General features: G+C 37.3%; 1 protein-coding gene across 7 annotated transcripts in view; it reads right to left on the reverse strand.

Annotated features, from left to right (window-relative positions):
* Window positions 1-20342, reverse strand: part of NEDD4 (NEDD4 E3 ubiquitin protein ligase) — a 145363-nt gene that overhangs the window by 84525 nt on the left and 40496 nt on the right. For 4 of the 7 annotated variants that reach the window (XM_070377948.1, XM_005905629.3, XM_070377949.1 and 1 more), the window contains one exon: window positions 15175-15228. Coding sequence is in view for 4 of the 7 variants with exons in the window: in XM_005905629.3 (XP_005905691.2) it covers window positions 15175-15228 (54 nt within the window). In the remaining 3 variants the exon portion in view is untranslated. Of the gene's footprint in view, window positions 1-4819; window positions 6812-15174; window positions 15229-20342 lie in introns of those variants that run through there. The other 3 variants (XR_011465659.1, XM_070377946.1, XM_070377945.1) reach the window with 1 other exon arrangement.

The following is a 20342-nucleotide window of genomic DNA, read 5'->3' on the forward strand; positions in this document are numbered from 1 at the left end:
CTAACACCATGCTTGTCCTCTATATTGTAGCCATTAAATATAAAACTTGCCTACACTAACTCATGACTATTTTTGTGACACTGAGCAAACAAGCTATACCTGTTTTGCTTCCTTACCTGTTTCATTCTTTTTTCATCCAGGCTTTCACACTGTTCTCCTGAGCCTACTCCTACTGAAGTTATGAAGACCTCCTACATTCAATGGATACATAAATTCCATGGCATTGTATGCTGCCCGCCTTGAATTTTCCACTCTCTTGGCCCTCAGGCCTCTAAGCTCTTTTGGCCTCTCTGCCCCTCTGGTGACTCTTGGTCTCCTTTTTATCTCCTCCTCCATTGCTTCTCCCAAGTTAGTAGTCCCCAGAACTCTGATTTATCACTCCTCCCATCTCACTTTCATGCTTTTTCCAGTCCATCCTTACGGAAATCTGACTAGATGCTTAACTCCCAAGCTACATTTCCAGCTCTCACTCCTCTCCTGAGCCAGAGCCCGTATCTCCAACTACCCTACTTGACAGCAGTACTACCAGGGTAACTTCTCAGGACAAAAACTTAATGATTCATGGTTTCTTCTTTGCCCTCCCAATCTGGCCCCTTCTCCTGAATTCCCTATCTTAGTTCATGATGTCACCATTCACCTAGTTGGCCAAGTTAAGAAAAGTTTAATTCACTTATAATCCATGGTGTCATAAAAAAAAATTATCATCTAAAAACACAGAAGTAGGCACACTACACTCTCAATAACAACTTTTCCGTCGCCTAACTACTGTCTGTCGGCAGGAGACACGCTGCTTTCCTTCAGCATGAGGTGTTCCACGCAATGGAACTCCCACCACTTCCAGTGTTATCATCTACCACAACCCCTGACTCTGTGTACTCCAGTCACACTGAACTACTTACAGCGTGGTTCTTTCACATCTCCAGCCTTGTACGTGTGGCTGCTTCTGCCTACAGCAATGTGTCCCAAGAGCAGTCAGGTTTGCCCCTGGGGGGCATTTGGCCATGTCCGGAGACATTTTTTGATTGTGACAACTGAGGCAGATGATGCCACTGGCACTGAGTAAATGGACACCAGGGATGCTGCTTACATCCTACAAGACAAAGGACAGCCCTCCGCAACAAAAAAGTGCTGAGATTGAGAATCCCTGCCCTAAATATCCTCCTTGATTCTCTGCCTGGGGAACTCCAGCTCACCCATTAAGATTCAACTCAAATGTCACCTCCCCTGTGAAGCCTTGACTACCAACCGGGTCCTCTCCTTCAGACAAATATTGTTGCATCTTTCTCACTTTCTCATATGCAGCTCTATTGAGCACATCACATTTTAGTCTGAGAATTTTCTTGTCTACCAATATGTCTCTAAGGAGAATGGGATTTCCCCCAGGAAGACACTGTGCTTTATTATCTTTTATTCCCAGAGCTTGAGTCCGTGCCTGGCAAACAGGAGGCACTCACACATGTGCTAGATGAATGAATTAAAGAAACATCTCCAGAGAAATATAAAATATTTCTGAAGAAAACAATTTAGCTCCCTGAACCACCCTGAAATTAGTATTTTAGTTCTTCAGTTCTAAGAAATGCACATGTACAAGCACATACTTCTCTCCAAGTTTCTAAAACTGGTCATTAACATTGTTGCATCACAGTTTTAGAGTCAATATTTATAAACTATATTGATTTTTATAGGAAAGATTAAGTGTTCAAAATAAATTTAACCAAATGTCTCTAAATATTCTGCTAAAGTTAATAAAATGAGGACAGAAAATAATGGAACACTGAAAACAGTGTATATTTAAAACAGTTATTTTGGGAAGAACAACTAAATATATTATTGAAACGTACAATCTTGAGATTAGTTTTAAAGGCTTTGAAATAATTGAGACAGTTTTTTAAAGTTCTACCATACCAGGCTTAAGCAATTTACCTATCTGAGATTAAATAACAGAAAATAAACAAAAACCTTTACAATAAAAAGAAAAATGTAAAGCCAAACTTTCTGAAAAAAATATGCATATACATGAAGAATGGAAGACATTAACAAGCTGGGGCAAATGCTAAAGTATTTAAAATAACAGGGCAATGACATTTCTGAGCATCCTAACAACACAGGAAATTTTAAAAACATAGATAGGGAAAAGTGAAACAATAACAGAGTAAACTAACAATTATACAGATTTTAGAAACCTAATGGTAATTTTTGTAACTGAATAAAAACCATCTCACCTACTTAATCTCTCTCTTGATCAAGCTGATAAGACACACAATGTTAAAATGTCAAATGCCTACTTCTAGATTATAAAGCCTTTACAAAAGTAATATTGTCTCTCAAAAAGTATATACCATAAATATATGCCAGTTATTGGTACATCCTTTGAAGGCAAATAAGTGAGATAAACATGATCATGCAGATTACAAAGTCTCTTCTTCATTCTAAATTGTAAACAACACACAGACCCAAGTTGCAGATACATATAAAAGTTCTCACTAGATTTAAATAATTAGCCATTAATGAGCTGTTGATTATAGAGTTAGAAACTGGATACTATTCTGCTAGAGACTGGACGCTAAACACAGAAGAAAAGAATCTGTAGACCTCTTCATGTTTTAAAAACCAGGGTCCCTGACCAAAGCAGTGATTTAATTTCACGGCTGCTGGGTACAGATAGCTGACATTACTAAATGCTACTCTAATATCAACTTGTTAAATGTGAATCCAGACTCAGCATATCAGAATACTAACCCAGACTAACTGGAGTCATGGGAAATATTTTGGGAGCTGTTTATTTATAAGTGAGTTACAATATACCACTATAATTAGATTAATATATAATTATTGATAAACACAGGATTATTTCTAAAACCCCATTATTGTTGTCACTGCTATGTTTAGAAAAAACAACATTACTATTTTCCTCTTAAAACAAGCCCTTAATTTACCATTAATCAATTAGATCAATTTAGATCTAGCACGTGTTGTTTAATGGTCCTATGTTGTTTACAATTCTTATATAAAAAGTTGTTTAATAAACATTAAGAGGAAAAACAACTTAGAGCTTTCCAGCAAACGACACACTTCAACTATTTTATAACTGAATAATCTAGCAAAAAATAGATTCTGCAGAAAGCTAGGCATTCAGCTGTCACAAAATATGTTTAAGTTAGCTTACCCAATTTTAAAGAAAAACCAGTGAAAGTATATCTTTTAGCCACACAAAAGGCAGTCAAATTTAATTTAAAAACATTAAAAAGACAATTTTTTCAAAAGTATCAACAACAACAAACTATAATATTACCACAAAATCAATTCTTTAAAGAATATTTTTATAAATATTTCTAGGTCAATTATTTGTTTCAGGTTAATTATTTCATTAAACGTAAAATACATTTGCAAAGTACATGTAATTCAATTAGCAAACTACTAATACGTTTTTTCACAGTATCACTTAATTGCTTTTTTTAGGAGACAAAATAATTGAATGGATTATAATCTCTTAACAGTTAGTGTTTTAAAAGTTTTGCAAACGGAATTAATAATTCTAAAACATACATTGGAATATGAAATGTGATTTTTATTCATCCTCAGTAAAGTAGTTGCTTATATTAACATCTGGGCATTGGTAATAAGAATTATTATATTCATCAGATTTCAAAAGAGAGAAAACAAACTAGCAAATATTTAATATTTTATTTGCCCAGAAATTTTAAAAAACACTTTAATTTTGATAGTAAGTGTTATATAAACACAGATAAGCAGATAAGTTTCTTTGCCTCAAACTATTATGTACTGTCATCTAGAATTGGTTTAGTCAGAAATACTTTTTTAAAAATTTCCTAAAATCTGGCAAGATCTTCCAAACACAGAAATTTAAAAAATCTATTCAAGTTCAAAACACTTAAAATACTTTGGAATGGCCAAATTACACAAAAAATTGTTTTGGTTAAGATTCACTGGAGTTAAATTACTACTATAATAAAGCAAAATTACCCAAATAACAAATTAATAAGATAACTAGGAAATGCCTAGCAATTGAAACCATAAAAATATAAAATTTAGAGTTCAATATTATTGAAGGAATGAGTTACATTTTAGAAGGCATTCTTAACTGGTAGCTAAAGAAAAACAGGGTGGAACAAAATTCCTGTGGTTAAGGGTATATACAAATGCAAATACCATTTATTTTTCCTCTGCTTTAAACATTCAGTATAATAGTTTTTATCAATGATCAAATAAATATATGTATTTCAAAGAAATATTTTCCCTATGTTCACTTATAAGAAAAGTTTCACATTTAAGTAGACTTTTCACTGTTTAATACTTTAAGTGGCTTTCGATATTTTACTTTTTTCATAAAGCTTAAAGAGGGCTTAAAAGGGCTTTTTTTCAAAATGCTTAATGCTTAAAGCATTTATAATGCTTTAAAATAAATACTAAATGAGCATTTTTGAAAATAAGAATGAAATACGGAGTTAGACTTTAAAACACCATGCCACTCAAGGGGAAAATATACTAAGGCAAAATATTATAAAACAAATTATTAGTTAAAGCCTGTTCTTATGCTACAGAATGTTTTATGGCTTAAATCACTTTGGAAAGGTTTTTTTTTTAATGCATATTTTGTATGCTGATAAAATAATAAATAGAGTGAAAAACTATTAGGCATTTTTTAGATTCACAAATATCAAGTTCATGACTACAAAGTACTTGCTAGCTAAGGACCAAAAAAATATATAAAGCAGCCAAGTTATAATAAATTTTACCAAATATTTCACAGAGCTATTCTAGTATAAATTAACATTTTCCAAAATCAAAGGAAACTTACCTTACAAGAATGCTTTAAAGAATTAGGTAGTTCTTTTGTGAAATCTCTGTTGCTGTCTCTGGTTAAATTATCAACTTTACCTTCATTTCCAGATGCAAACTTTATGAGTAATTGAGATGGTCCCCCCTTAGAACAATTGTGCTTAATGCTAGATAAACAGGAAACATTTGGATAAGTTCCCCCCAATGAAATACTTCTCTGTAAAAGAGCATGGTTTTTGTTTATCTGTAAATTTGGTCTTTCCAACTGTCCATTGATATTTATTTGATAATCTACATTTTGGGAGGATGGTAAACATGCAGATGTCCTATGCATAAGCTTAATAAACTCTGGATCAGAATTAAGCTCAGTTTCTGACATCTCTGGTTTACAATCACCATTTGCTGCTTCACAATCTAATGCAGTTGCTTTCTGTTGGGTAAAATGCAGTGAAACACAAGAATATCCTTCAGATGGCTTTTCACAGACAGTCTGATTTGGACTATTATTTGCAATAATGATTTTCTTTTGTAACGAGCCCTTCCTGTGAAGAGGCCGTATGTCTCTTACTTCTCCGGGAGTACAGACTGTCTTGGATAACCGAAGTCCATTGACAGCTGTTGAAAGAAATCCCTTAGCACTAGTGCCATCTTCATTGTGGGCAATTTCACTAGGAGAAATAATAAACTGGTGTGAGGTCTGATAGGATCCTTTGCTTGAAAGAGTACCTGTACTTGTTGGAGAAGTTGGTGGGGTATTTGAAGGACTCCTAGGAAAAATGACTAAGGATGAACAACGTTTTAGTGGAATTTTCGAGTTCCTGCTCACTGGCAATTTCATAATCTCTAGTCCATGATCCAAGTCATCCTGGACAAAGGGAACTGTACTTGTACTTCTTGAAAAAATTTCACATGGAGTAGTATTCCTGTTTGGCACACTTCTATTGGAGGCGCTGTCAGGAGATAAATTTCCACCAAAAAAGGTATCATCAGTTGGTGGAAAAGTATAACCACTGCTGTCACTGATGTTACTGTTGGTGTATGAACCTCCACTGGTGATACTTGTGCAGGACCCATAATCACTACCATTGCTGCTGTAAGACCCATTTTCACTGGCTGCAAAGTTACTAAGACTACCACTGCAAATGGCAGGACTGCTTAAGAGGTTACCATCATCCATGGCATTCAGTTCATTATCAACCACAGCACTGCCATCCTTTAAGACACAAGTAAACGAAGCATCATCACCATCAGCTAAGACATTGCCAGACTGAAGACATCCACTGTACCTTGTTGGTTGTAATGATATCTGCAGACAGCTGCTCTTTTTATGAACATTTTCAGGTGAAGGAAAAGATGATCTTTCCCGAGACTTAAGGTTTTCCTTTATTAACGGAGCTAGTGCAGTCTGTTTTGGAGTCAGCTTCATTTGAACCACGTTCGCCGTTGAAATCCGTGTTGGTCTCGTGAAGCACATGTGAATGCTGCTATCCAAATCATCTCCGGAGGTTTCTGACAAAGGATAAGTATTGCTTCTTCTGGCTGCAAAGTGCAATCGTAAGCTTTGTGCCATTTGTTCTCATTTCCAAACATGTTAAGGGCTGAGAGTCATAACAAAGATCTCTGTCGGTAGACAGGCTAGAAGCAGCTGCACTGCAGCAAAAGAAAAAATCATTTGTGGTGCCTGAAAGAGCTCAGAAGTAGTAGTTTTTATCCTAAGTAAAACCTTAAAGACCAGATAGCATAGAAAGAAAAAGACGGCCCATTACTGAGACTGACGTTTCCAAAATGTCTTGAATCGCTTGTAGTCAAAATGCCTTCACTTACAAAGCACTTGATTTCCAGCGACCTTTAAGCTGAGCTCAGCTGCAGCACACTGCCTCAAACACTGCCAACCTTGTTTCAATTATACCTTCTCCAATTTGCATGAATGAGTAACACAAGAACAACAATCTTCTAGCATTTCAAGTTGAAACAGTATTTTTTTCACTCCAGCTCTACTAAATGAACATTTAACTCTGTGAATCACGGTGCCTATACTTTCTCCAGCAGAGTTTGACCACTAATATTTTTACCCATAGGGATAGGATTACAGGAAGTTGGTAGGAATGAAACTCCATGTAATTGAGTATCAAATCAAGGATTGCATTTCCAAATAGTGGCCATACTAGGAATCCAGTCAACTTAGTAAATGTAGAAAGGAATATAGACTGTTAATATTTTTAAAAGGAGAAAGTTCAAATGTTTGTATATATTTGGAAATACCAAAACTTTGGGGGTGAATTAAAAGTTTAGCATTAAACCAAACATAAATATCTTAGTTTCCAAAACACTACGTACTTATAAAAAGTGAAAGCTGAAGGATCGAAATACAAAATTTGCCTAGTAATACTATTGCAAAAATTGAGCATACGTCTGAGAAAAAAACGTTTGTGAGAAGCTGTCACCAAGCATTTTCCCCTGTAATTTTAAGGCCTTTCCAGCCAAGCAGTACAGTCTTTAAATGATTCCATTTATATTTTGACTATTAAAATTCTGCCAAGAAATAGCCTAAGCAAACATTCCATTAAAAATATATGCAGATTAGACAGAAAAACTATACCCCAATATAGTTTGAGCACACAAGATATTTTATTCCACTGTCTATGCAATTCATTCACTTAAGAGAGTGTTGTGGTAAGTAAAGAAGTCTAAAAAGGATTTAACACATCAAATAAACATATCTCATTGCCAACTCTATTCTGAAAAACTCTAAGAGCTCTTTGCTGGCCCCTACTGGTGCATTGAAACAATTCATTTAGTTGTTTGATATCTATAAAGAAGCATAAACCGTATGGCATATTTCTTTATATAGACAAAGTACATACTTGTTTACATTTTTGAGTACTAGCACTGACCTAAAGATGGAATTACTTACCACTGCTGATAAAGCTCCCGCAGGAGAGAACAATATACTGTTTGTCCTTTTAGACGTTGTGATTTTGTATATATATATTTATTTTTCTGCTTTGTATTTATTTAACCTTTACTTTATTTTCAGTTTACTAGGTAATAAAAGTTTAATATTTTAATTTCTCCCCTAAAAGTCATAGACCAAGGTTGGTATTCTATCTGAAAGAAACACATTTATTTTTAAATAATACTCTAGGGTATATTTAAACTTCTTACCTGAATTTTACAGCTGGAACTCCAGTAATAAATATATACTGGCTCATTCATAGGAAAGTAAAAAGTAAAATAGTTCAGTTGTTTACACCACATAGTACTACACCCAAGTTGTACTTTTCTAAGTAAGTTTTTTTTTCCTAAGTAAAAGCAAATATGTAAAACATATACTTGCACTTTGTTTAAAAAAGAAAACTTAGGATAGATCTGTTCTCAATCATAATTTTCTAAACAGTGTTTTTAATCAATTAAGACAGGACAAAACAGAAATATGGAATTTACTAGATTCTATTTCTGACTAGAATGAGATACTACTATGTTTTAGAATGTGTACAGTTGTAAACTTAGTAATAAAATTGTTATGTTGTTTTGGTTTGGTATAATCTACATTATGATTTTATAGACTTCAGTACATATTCCCTTATAATCTTTTTTTCTTTATATAAGGAAGAGTCCTAATCTTTTCACTATACCTTCAAAAAACTTCAGCTTTCCTTCTCAAATTAAGTTAGGGATGACTCAATAAATGGATTATTTCTAATAAGCTAACCTATGAGATCAACCACTCATGCCTGTAGTCTAAAAATTCCAGTTAATCAGCAAATCTCTTTTGGGTGTTAATATGAAACAATTAATTGAATAAGCATTTTCTCTTTCTCTTATAGTAAAGCTACAGTAAGCTTCATTCTAAATATCAGCTTCATGTCCCCTAACTACATTTTAAGCTTCCAGGATCACAACTAAGCATATCTTCTGATCCTCCTGAGATCGCGCTGGAACGATGTAAGCACCAAAGAGATGAGGCTGGAGGGATGGTGGATGGACCTAGCTACTACTTCTAAAGAAATATCAAAACACTGCAGCTGGACAAGAAGGCAAAATACTTGAAACATCTGCAAAGAGGGCTTCAGCCAAGGAAAAGTAAGATAATCAAATGCAATTCCTTGTACTCTAGGCTGTGTTTCAATTCTAGAAAGGTTAAACAGTTTGCATTCCTGGCTCTGGTCTAGGATTGCACAGGATCTGTACCACTAATAGAGCAGTGTGCAACCTAGAGAACCTAGGATAAGATGTAGCCTCCTGGCCAAAGAGATGCCAAGAGAGGAGTATCAACCCTAACCTCAAGGGGAGAAGAGTTGGAGAGTGATACCAGACCTCACTTGGGAGGAATCTATGCAAATCATAGAGCATTTTATATTCTAGAATGAAACAGATCATATTTTAGGATTAGACAGAAGCTCAGGACCCCACATTCTGAGATATTTAGTTTTCGATTATCTACACAGAAAATAAATGTGGTTATATACCCCTATGGACAGGCTCAGGATTATACTAATCATTGACTAGAACTCTGAAGGTCGATGTCCCCTGTGAGGCTTAATTGCGCATGTTGACTTGGCTAAGTTTTGAGTCAAACACCCATCCAAGTGTTGCTATGGAGCTATTATTTAGATGTGATTGACATTTAAATCAGTAGACATTAAATACAGCAAAATGCCCTCCATAAGTTGTGCGTTCATGCTAAGTCACTTCGGTCATGTCCAACTCTTTGCAACCTCATGGACTGTAGTCTGCCAGGCTCCACTGTCCACAGGATTCTCCAGGCAAGAATATTGGAGTGGGTGGTAGTGGACCTCAATCAGTTAAAGAACTTAAGAAAAAAGACAGATTTCTGGAAGCAAGAATTCTGCCTTAAGACTGTAACAAGAAACCCTGCCTGAGTTTCCAGTTTGCGGCCCAGCCGTACAGATTTCAGATGCCTTACTCCTACTTGAATCTGCAACCTCCCAGTACCACCTCACGGATTTCAGACACGCCAATGCCTTAAAATAAATCAATCCCCCCCCCACCTCATTATCTCTCCCTCTCTTATTCTCCGTGTGCATGTATGTGTACCCTATTGGTTTTGTTTCTCTGGATAACCTTGACTAACACAACCACTAAACTTGAGATGCACAGCATGTCCACCTAGAATATGAAATATAGGAGTCTCCTAAGGCTTCAGAGGCTGGATGTGTGCAGACATAGCTCTTGGGTAGTGACACACATGTGTCACTTTGGGTAGTAGCCGAAGATGGAGAAGCTCTATACCGTGAGCAAAAACAAGACTGGGAGCTGACTGGGGCTCAGATCATGAACTCCTTATTGCAAAATTCGGACTTAAACTGAAGACAGTAGGGAAAACCACTAGACCATTCAGGGATGACCTAGATCAAATTCCTTACGATTATACAGTGGAAGTGGCAAATAGATTCAAGGGATTAGATCTCATAGACAGAGTGCCTGAAGAACTATGGACAGAGGTTCATGACACTATATAGGAGGCAGTGATCAAGACCATCCCCTAGAAAAACAAATGCAAAAAGGCAAAATGGTTGTCTGAGGAGAAGTCAAATAGCTGAGAAAAGAAGAGAAGTGAAAGGCAAAGAAGAAAAGGAAGATATACCGATCTGAATGCAGAGTTCCAAAGAATAGCAAGGAGAGATAAGAAAACTTTCATCAGTGATCAATGCAAAGAAATAGAGGAAAACAATAGAATGGGAAAGACTAGAGATCTCTTCAAGAAAATTAGAGATACCAAGGGAACTTTTCATGCAAAGATGGGCACAATGAAGGACAGAAATGGTATGGATCTAACAGAAGCAGAAGATGGCAAGCAGAAAAGGTGGCAAGAATACATGGAAGAACTATACAAAAAGATCTTAATGACCCAGATAACCATGATGGTGTGATCACTCACCTAGAGCCAGACAGGTGAAGTCAATGGGCCTTAGGAAGCATCACTACAAAGCTAGTGGAGGTGATGGAATTCTAGTTGAGCTATTTCAAATTCTAAAAGATGATGCTGTGAAAGTGCTGCACTCAATATGCCAGCAATTTTGGAAAATTCAGCAGTGGCCACAGGACTGGTAAATGTCAGTTTTCATTCCAATCCCAAAGAAAGGCAATGCAACTACCACACAATTGCACTCATCTCACACACTAGCAAAGAAATGCTCAAAATTCTCCAAGCTAGGCTTCAATAGTATGTGAACCGAGAACTTCCAGATATTCAAGCTGAATTTGGAAAAGGCAGAGGAACCAGAGATTGGATCACAGAAAAAGCAAGAGAATTCCAGAAAAACATCTACTTCTGCTTCATTTACTACATGAAAGCCTTTTACTGTGTGGATCACAACAAACTGTGGAAAATTCTTAAAGAGACTGGAATATAAGACCACCTTACCTGCCTCCTGAGAAACCTGTATGCAGGTCAAGAAGCAAGTTAGAACCGGACATGGAACAATGGACTGGTTCCAAATTGGGAAAGGAGTACGTCAAGGCTGTATACTGTCACCCTGCTTATTTAACTTATATGCAGAGTACATCATGAGAAATGCTGGGCTGGATGAAGCACAAGCTGGAATCAAGACTGCAAGGAGAAATATCAATAACATCAGATATACAGATAACACCACTCTTATGGCAGAAAGTGAAGAGGAACTGAAGAGCCTCTTAATGAAACTAAAAGAGGAGAGTGAAATTCAACATTCAAAAATCAAAATCATGGCACTTCATGGCAAATAGATGGGGAAACAATGCAAACAGTGAGAGACTTTATTTTCTTGGGCTCCAAAATCACTGCAGATGGTGATTGCAGCCATGAAATTAAAAGAAACTTGCTCCTTGAAGAAGAAAAGTTATGACCAACCTAGACAGCATATTAAAAAGCAGAGATATTACTTTGCCAACAAAGGTCCACAAAGTCAAAGCTATGGTTTTTCCAGCAGTCGTGTATGGATGTGAGAGTTGGACTATAAAGAAAGCTGAGCACTGAAGCATTGATGCTTTTGAATTGTGTTGCTGGAGAAGATTCTTGAGAGTCCCTTGGACTGCAAGAAGATCCATCCAGTCCATCCTAAAGGAGATCAGTCCTGAATATTCACTGGAAGGACTGATGCTGAAGCTGAAACTCCAATACTTTGGACACCTGATGTGAAGAACTGACTCATTGGAAAAGACCCTGATGCTGGGAAAGATTGAAGGCAGGAGAAGAGAATGATAGAGGATGAGATGGCTGGATGGCATCTCCAACTTGATAGGCATGAGTTTGAGAAAGCTCTGGGAGTTGGTGATAGACAGGGAAGTCTGGTGTGCTGCAGTCCATGGGGTCACAAAGAGTCGGACACAACTGAGCGACTGAACTGAAATGAGTGACACAGAAGCACTAACTTTTGCATTGGTATATGTAGAATTCATTTAAAGGCACATCAGTCCCAAACATCCCATCACCCTTAACAACACCATTACCCAACTATGATAGTTTATAATCCCCAGGTTCTTAAAACTGGCTGAAAAAATATCACTTATATTGCAAACATTTTCCAGAATACTAGAAATTCTTTCTCCTTAAAGTATATTTGCTCTTTGCCATACATTCCAAAGAGAACCTTGCTAGGAAAAGGATGTGTCTCTAACTTAGTTGTGAATGCTACAGGAGAAGGTAAAATGGCATTTACAGTGCACAGGTCAATTTACTGCTACACAATCCAGCTTGTTATTCCATCAATGGCTATAGCTTCTGTGACATCTCAGGTAATCTGTACACTTCAATTACCTGCTGGGACCAGCAACAAATCAGAGCATTACAATGACATGCACCACTCTTAATTATTTCTTATTCCCTTTTGCTAGTAAAGTGAGCTTCTTAAGAAAAACTATATTTCTAATGCATAACAGAGTACTGAACACAATGTATGCCAAAAATGCATACTATAATTAACACACAAAATGTGATATCAGACAGCCGTAAATGCACAAGTCCATGAACTCTAAATCACACATTATATTAATGATGAAAAATTTTCAAGTGCTTTGATAGCTACTGTCTCATTTTATTTTCATAAAATATCTTCAGAAGGATTAAATAATTTGTATAGAGCTATAAGCTAATATACCAAAACACAAGTTGGACTACAAAGAATTCTGACTCTTTGGTATAGGGATCTAGAATATGCTGCTCAATGCATTATTTTCTTTTTGCTTTTAGAAATATTCCATTGTTAATATCATAAGCAATGCTTTTTTCTTTTGACAAATCATGATACCCTGTATATACACTATACACGGTAAATGCTCAAGGAGTGTTAATGCACTAATCAGAGCATGACAAATATTAGTTTTGGCAATGAAGAGTCACACCATACTAAGATTACTGGCAAAAAGACTAGATAACTATAAGCAGGTGGAAAGCATCAGCATGAGCTATCCCTCCTTGTGTACAATATGCAAATAATTCAAATAAAAAAGTTCACTAATGATGTGCCCAAGAATCAGGGAGAAAGTCACACTGGTATCACGAACAACAGGAAAAATAACACAGTAATACCATGACCAGCAATTCAAGCCCAAAATATTAATCTTAGAGATACAATCATACATGTGTATCAGGAAACACAACAAGAATGTTTATCAATTGGTAATAGCACAAACCTGGAAACAACACTCATATCTATTAAGCAGGATAAATACATAAATTGTGGTATTACAGCATTTGCAGATGAAGGGAAAACTATGCACTTGTGAAATATGTTCCTATGGATTGACCTCACAAATATATCATTAAGCCAAAAGCATGTCACAGAGGAAAGAATTATTCACACTGCTACTATTTTAGTAAATCCAAAAATATGAAAACGGAAACCACTATGTTTTTTAGGGATACATATATACATGATAAAAGTTGTTAAATAGCAAAGAAATGATAAGCACAACATTCAGGACAGTGGTTACTACTTGTGGGAGAGAAAAAGGAGATGTTATTGGAAGGGTTAAAGGATGTTTTGAAGGTTTTGGTAATGTTCAAGTTCTTAAGTTGAATAATAAGCATATAGATATTTGTCTTATCATTTAAGATAAATATTATAGTATACATATTTTTGTATGTTTATTTCATGATTACAAAACACCAATACTAAATTTCACCTGGTCCCATCAAGAAGGAAAACAGATCTGTAGCAACAGAAGGAAAAAGTGAAAACATTCTCCATTTTATTTTTAAAAAGGCAAAAATACAAACAGAAAATAAAAAGCTCTGTGACTAACCAAATGATAAGCAAATCATCAACATCTGTCACTGAGCCTTACAAAATTAGATTGCCAAGTTAGTGATGAAGTCTCCCTTGGCTGCAAAAAAGTACCTTTGCCTATAATGATACTAATTAATCATTTCATCTGAAATATCTTCAGTTGTGCTATGCTGAGCTTAGTAGCTTAGTTGTGTCTGACTCTTTGTGACCCCATGGACTATAACCTGCCAGGTTCCTCTGTCCGTGGAATTCTCCAGGTAAGAATACTGTAGTGGGTCGCCATTCCCTTCTCCAATATCTTCTGTTACTAGTACAGTTATCACATCTATAAAACCAAGTGTTATATAGTCCAACACTAAAAACAGATTCTTTAAAAAATCTAGTTTCTATGTTAGCTACAAAATGAATAAAACTGTTTTAATTCTTGTTGTGCTTCTGTTTAGTAATTGATAAGCTTTGACTACATAACACTGTTCTTATGCCTCCATATTCAAATCTTACAGGTTTAAATGTAAATGTAAAATGCTAAAAAGGTTTGAAATAGTTTCAAGACAAATTAGGAAGAGGGTAGGACTTCAAGACAGTCTTTAGGAAATTAGGAATCACAACTATCCTTTTATAAAAATAAAAACAGGTTATATTTGCTTTTTGTCTCTCTGAACATCGGCAATTCTTTAGAGAACTTAATTTCATCAGTTAGAGAGGTTTTCCTTTGTATTCAGTAGAAGAGTGGGGATAAGGGAAAGGATGGGATGTCATAACTGGATACAGGCAACCTCAAGACCTCCACTGGAGTGTGGAGGGGAAGGCTCCTGAGCCTGGGACTATCAACCAGGGTACCAGCATAAGTGTGCAGGAAGGTCAGGCCAAGAGGCTGACTTTTCTGAATCCCCTGCCGTGAGAGACCTTGAGGAAGACCATGAAATCTGCTGAGAACTGATAATCAGGAGAGGTGCCAGGGAGAATAGAAGAGTAGAGAGGAGCACCAGGAAAGGCGGGGGGAAAAATTTCTATTCACCACTTTGCCCAGTCTTTCCATAACCACCTCGAAAGCACCTCTCACTTCACAGATTCCTGGCCTACTTTTGCTTGTTACTCAAGTATACCCTTGCTTCACAGTTTATGTTTGTACGGTAGGACTTACCAATCGATTTTCATCAAACACTTCAAATAGAAGCCGGTGTTGCTGAGGATGAACCTAAGGAAGGAAAAAACAGCCTTTGCTTAAAAACAAGTGAACACTGGAACTATATTCAGTATCTTATAATAACCTACAATGAAAAAGAATATATATATACACACGTACCTGTGTGTTTGTGTGTATAACTGAATCACGTTGCTGTATACCAGAAACTAACACACTGCAAATCAACTCTATTTTTAATGTTTAAAGAAGTGAACATCAAGCCACAGACACCAAGAAATAAATGCTTGTAAACATTGTCATTTCCTAATTCCTGTTACTTACAATGTAGTTTAAATTACATGTGAAACTTAATATAAAAGCCAAGACTTGTCATATGTCAACCATTTTCTAAGTTTTACCATAACAAAGTGGATTTGGTTTCTTATTTTCCCATTTTTTTCTAAAATACAATAAAAGACACAATTTCAAAATTTTAAATATTTGCAACCACTTAAAAATACAGACGGGATTTTAACTTATTATTAATTTTATTGCCCTCTCTCACACTCTAGTAAAGTAATGCTCAAAATTCTCCAAGCCAGGCTTCAGCAATATGTGAACTGTGAACTTCCAGATGTTCAAGCTGGTTTTAGAAAAGGCAGAGGAACCAGAGACCAAATTGCCAACATCCGCTGGATCATGGAAAAAGCAAGAGAGTTCCAGAAAAACATCTATTTCTGCTTTATTGACTATGCCAAAGCCTTTGACTGTGTGGATCACAGTAAACTGTGGAAAATTCTGAAAGAGATGGGAATACCAGACCACCTGATCTGCCTCTTGAGAAATCTGTATGCAGGTCAGGAAGCAACAGTTAGAGCTGGACATGGAACAACAGACTGGTTCCAAATAGGAAAAGGGGTATGTCAAGGCTGTATATTGTCACCCTGCTTATTTCACTTATATGCAGAGTACATCATGAGAAACGCTGGGCTGGAGGAAGCACAAGCTGGAACCAATATTGCCAGGAGGAATATCAATAACCTCAGATATGCAGATGACACCACCCTTATGGCAGAAAGTGAAGAGGAACTAAAAAGCCTCTTGATGAAAGTGAAAGAGGAGAGTGAAAAAGTTGGCTTAAAGCTCAATATTCAGAAAACGAAGATCATAGCATCTGGTCCCATCACTTCATGGGAAATAGATGGGGAAACAATGGAAACAGTGTCAGACTTTATTTTGGGGGGCTCCAAAATCACTGCAGATGGTGACTGCAGCCATGAAGTTGGAAGATGCTTGCTCCTTGGAAGGAAAGTTATGACCAACCTAGATAGCATATTCAAAAGCAGAGACATCACTTTGCCAAGAAAGGTCCGTCTAGTCAAGGCTATGGTTTTTCCTGTGGTCATGTATGGATGTGAGAGTTGGACTGTGAAGAAGGCTGAGCGCTGAAGAATTGATGGTTTTGAACTGTGCTGTTGGAGAAGACTCTTGGGAGTCCCTTGGACTGCAAGGAGATCCAACCAGTCCATTCTAAAGGAGATCAGCCCTGGGTGTTCTTTGGAAGGAATGATGCTAAAGCTGAAACTCCAGTACTTTGGCCACCTCATGCAAAGAGCTGACTCATTGGAAAAGACTCTGATGCTGGGAGGGATTGGGGGCAGGAGGAGAAGGGGATGACAGAGGATGAGATGGCTGGATGGCATCACCGACTCGATGAACATGAGTTTGGGTGAACTCCGGGAGTTGGTGATAGACAGGGAGGCCTGGCGTGCTGTGATTCATGGGGTTGCCAAGAGTCAGACACGACTGAGCAACTGAACTGAACTGCAATGAACTCACTTTTTATTTATCAGGTTTGAACTAGTGAAAAGATGTTGATTTTATGGTAGCAAGTGTTCTGAATCCTTGTAGTACTGACTTGATAAAACCGATATTGCTTCTACTACATAAAAGCAGTCAAAAAGTATACACTGAGTTTTCACTTATTGTTTATATCTTACAGCAAGTAAAAATTAACATATAGTATTAATATTTTATTTTTCAAAGCCAATGCTTTTATTTTTGCTGAAATGTCTCAACATCAAGTTATTAACTGCTGCTGCTGCTGCTAAGTTGCTTCAGTCGTGTCCGACTCTGTGCAACCCCATAGACGGCAGCCCACCAGGCTTCCCCGTCCCTGGGATTCTCCAGGCAAGAACACTGGAGTGGGTTGCCATTTCCTTCTCCAATGCATGAAAGTGAAAAGTGAAAGTGAAGTCACTCAGTCGTGTCCGACTCTAGCGACCCCATGGACTGGCAGCCTACCAGGCTCCTCCGTCCATGGGATTTTCTAGGCAAAAGTACTGGAGTTGGGTGCCATTGCCTTCTCCCAAGTTATTAACAATATTTACTAAATATCAAACAAAAAGAAAATCTTTAATAACTTTTTATACCAGAGGTTAAAATGGTGTATAGAACATTGTTACATTTAAGTTCATATTTCACTATGATAAATAAATCACATTAAACACAAATATATTAAAACTTTGGCTTATATGTCAAAAGCATCACTACCCTTCAGAAAAAAGTCCTACACATGTGACAAGGATATTGAGATACCCAGACCAATATCCGCTCTTCCTTATGTCCTTCTGATAACATAACCCTAATTATACCAGAAGCAATCTGCCTAGGGTCACCACAACTCTGGGGAAGAGGGGCATTAACTTTTTTAATTGAAAAGTATAACAAATTCAGAAAAGTATGACATTTACTAATCTTAAATATACAGCTTGATGACCTTTCATGCATGTTTACCATGTCATCATCACCCAGATAAAAATACAAAACACTCCATTTTTTTCATGTATTGTTTTCTGTGTGAACAGTGCCCTCTGGACTTGTTTAACATTGAAACTCTCAGTAAGACTCCCTAAAAGAGTTCTCTTGCACCTAGGGGTGACCAAAGAGGCCAGTCTAGCGACAGTCACTGGGTAGGACTTCTGGGAGAGCTCTTTAAATGGGGCTGACTCAGCTGGAAGAGCTGCTGCCTTTGCCCTTTGTACTCCTTTTTCCTATGTGGAACTTGGTTAGGACAGCTGGCACCCCTGCATTCATACTGTAACCACGCAGGAACAATGAGGGTGGAAGCCACAACTAAGGGCTAGATACACCTTGGGGATAGAAAAACAGTGTAAGAGAATAATCCTTTCTAGGAAGATGTAGAGGAAATTTAGGGGAGGAGATGACACTTGAGCTAAGACTAGAAAGATGGGAAGAATTTGAGTAAGAAAATACAGAGAATACTCACACCAAGAAGATCACAGGGGAGAAAGGCAAGGGGGCAGAATGAGTGTGCTCTAAGAAAATCAACTAATAAGAGCATTTTTATGGTAGAAAGTCTTAAGAAAAATTTGGTTATTTAGGGAAGAGCCAGGCTGAAGGCACTGATACCCAGAAAACGAATTAAAACTTGATTGGTATGGGAGAAAATTAAGCTTTCAAAGGAAAAAAGTAAAATGATGAAGATCACATGTAAATATTATTTTGTGAGTGATGCACAAAATAAACAGGACTAGAGAGAGACCCTGGAGTCCACAGGGACTGTGGCTAGTAATTCAGGCATGAAGGGTTGAGAGCTTTGCCTTTGACGGTCCCAGTGAGAATAGGGAAGAAGGCCATGAAAAATATTTTAAGAGAAAAAAACAAAAAGTCTCAATGCCTAACAAAATACCTGGTAGACAATGCAGATGTTTAATGAATACTGCTAAGACAACAGATATCAGATGTGACCTGAACAGGCCTCTGCTGTCCTGGTTCAGACTATAATTAATAGCTTCCGGGCAGGAGGCTCTACCTCAACTATCTTATCTTCGAAATCTATCTTTCCTATTGTAACTAGAGTGATTTATCTGAAAGACAATTTCAGCTTTCTTTACTGCTGTACTCAAAAGATACTCCCAGTGGCCTAAAGAAAAGTATTCAAATGCCTGGGCACAGAATGCTGTTCATGACCTCAGCCCAGCTTGCCTTTCGAGCCTTGTGTCCTGTAACTGTCCCCTGCCCACGCAGATACACCAACACCCTATGCTCTGATCCCACAACAGTCTAATTACTGCTTACTGAGCTTTCTGATCTGCACTTCTGTGCATGCTAAGGTCACTCCATGTGCAATATCTTCTCCACTCAACAAGTCCAAAATTTACCCCTTGTTCAACCTCAGCTCAAATGTCAACTCCACTCTGAAGTCTTACCTCCCCAGTCACTCCCCTTCATTTTCAGTTATTAGAAAACTGACTACATCCTTCCATTTTTGAAGTTAATAGTATGTAATAGCTCTCTGTTGTTGTTGTTCAGTTAAGTTGTGTCTGACTCTTGGTGACCTCATGGACTGTAGCACGCTCTGTCCATGGGATTTCCCAGCCAAGAATATTGGAATGGGTTGCCATTTCCTCCTCCAGGAATAGGTGCCTACTAAATTATAAACACACCATAAAACACTTGTTTATTTTGGGAGGGGGGGTGGTGTTATATCAAAGGCACACGGTAAATGCAAGAATACAATTTAAAATGTGTTGTGAGAATTCTAATTCAAGAAGGACAGCTTAAAGTGAAGTGAAATCACTCAGTCGTGTCCGACTCTTTGCAACCCCATGGACTGTATGTAGCCTACCGGACTTCTCCGTCCATAGGATTCTCCAGGCAAAGGTACTGGAGTGGGTTGCCATTTCCTTCTCCAGAGGGTCTTCCTGACCCAGGGATCGAACCCAGGTCTACCTGCACTGCAGGCAGACGCCTTACCCTCTGAGCCACTAGAGAAGCTCAAACAGCTTAAACACAAACATTAATTCTCTCCCTCTTGAGATCCTATTTTCGTAATAGCAAAGGAATTTGTAAAAGGCACTGAAAGAGTCAATTCCTAGGCAAACTGTCATGAAGCCCAGGGTCTCTGGGGAGGAGAAAGGGGTCTGGGGCTCTCAAAGCAGAGACAGGGGTCTGGAATTCTCAAGGAGGAAGAAAGGACAAACTTTTTTTCTACATTCCTTAGTAAGGATTATATAACAATAATGTATCCTGCTTGAGGACATGTTTCTCCTTCCTGAAAACCTTCTGACTAAACCTGTTATCTTAAAATGTATATATAGTGGGAGTGGGCCTGGTAAGATCTTTGCTTTCTCTGTCCCTTTTTATATTTTAATAAAACTCTG

This window comes from Bos mutus, chromosome 10 (assembly GCF_027580195.1).
Source record: "Bos mutus isolate GX-2022 chromosome 10, NWIPB_WYAK_1.1, whole genome shotgun sequence".
NCBI lineage: Eukaryota > Metazoa > Chordata > Mammalia > Artiodactyla > Bovidae > Bos > Bos mutus.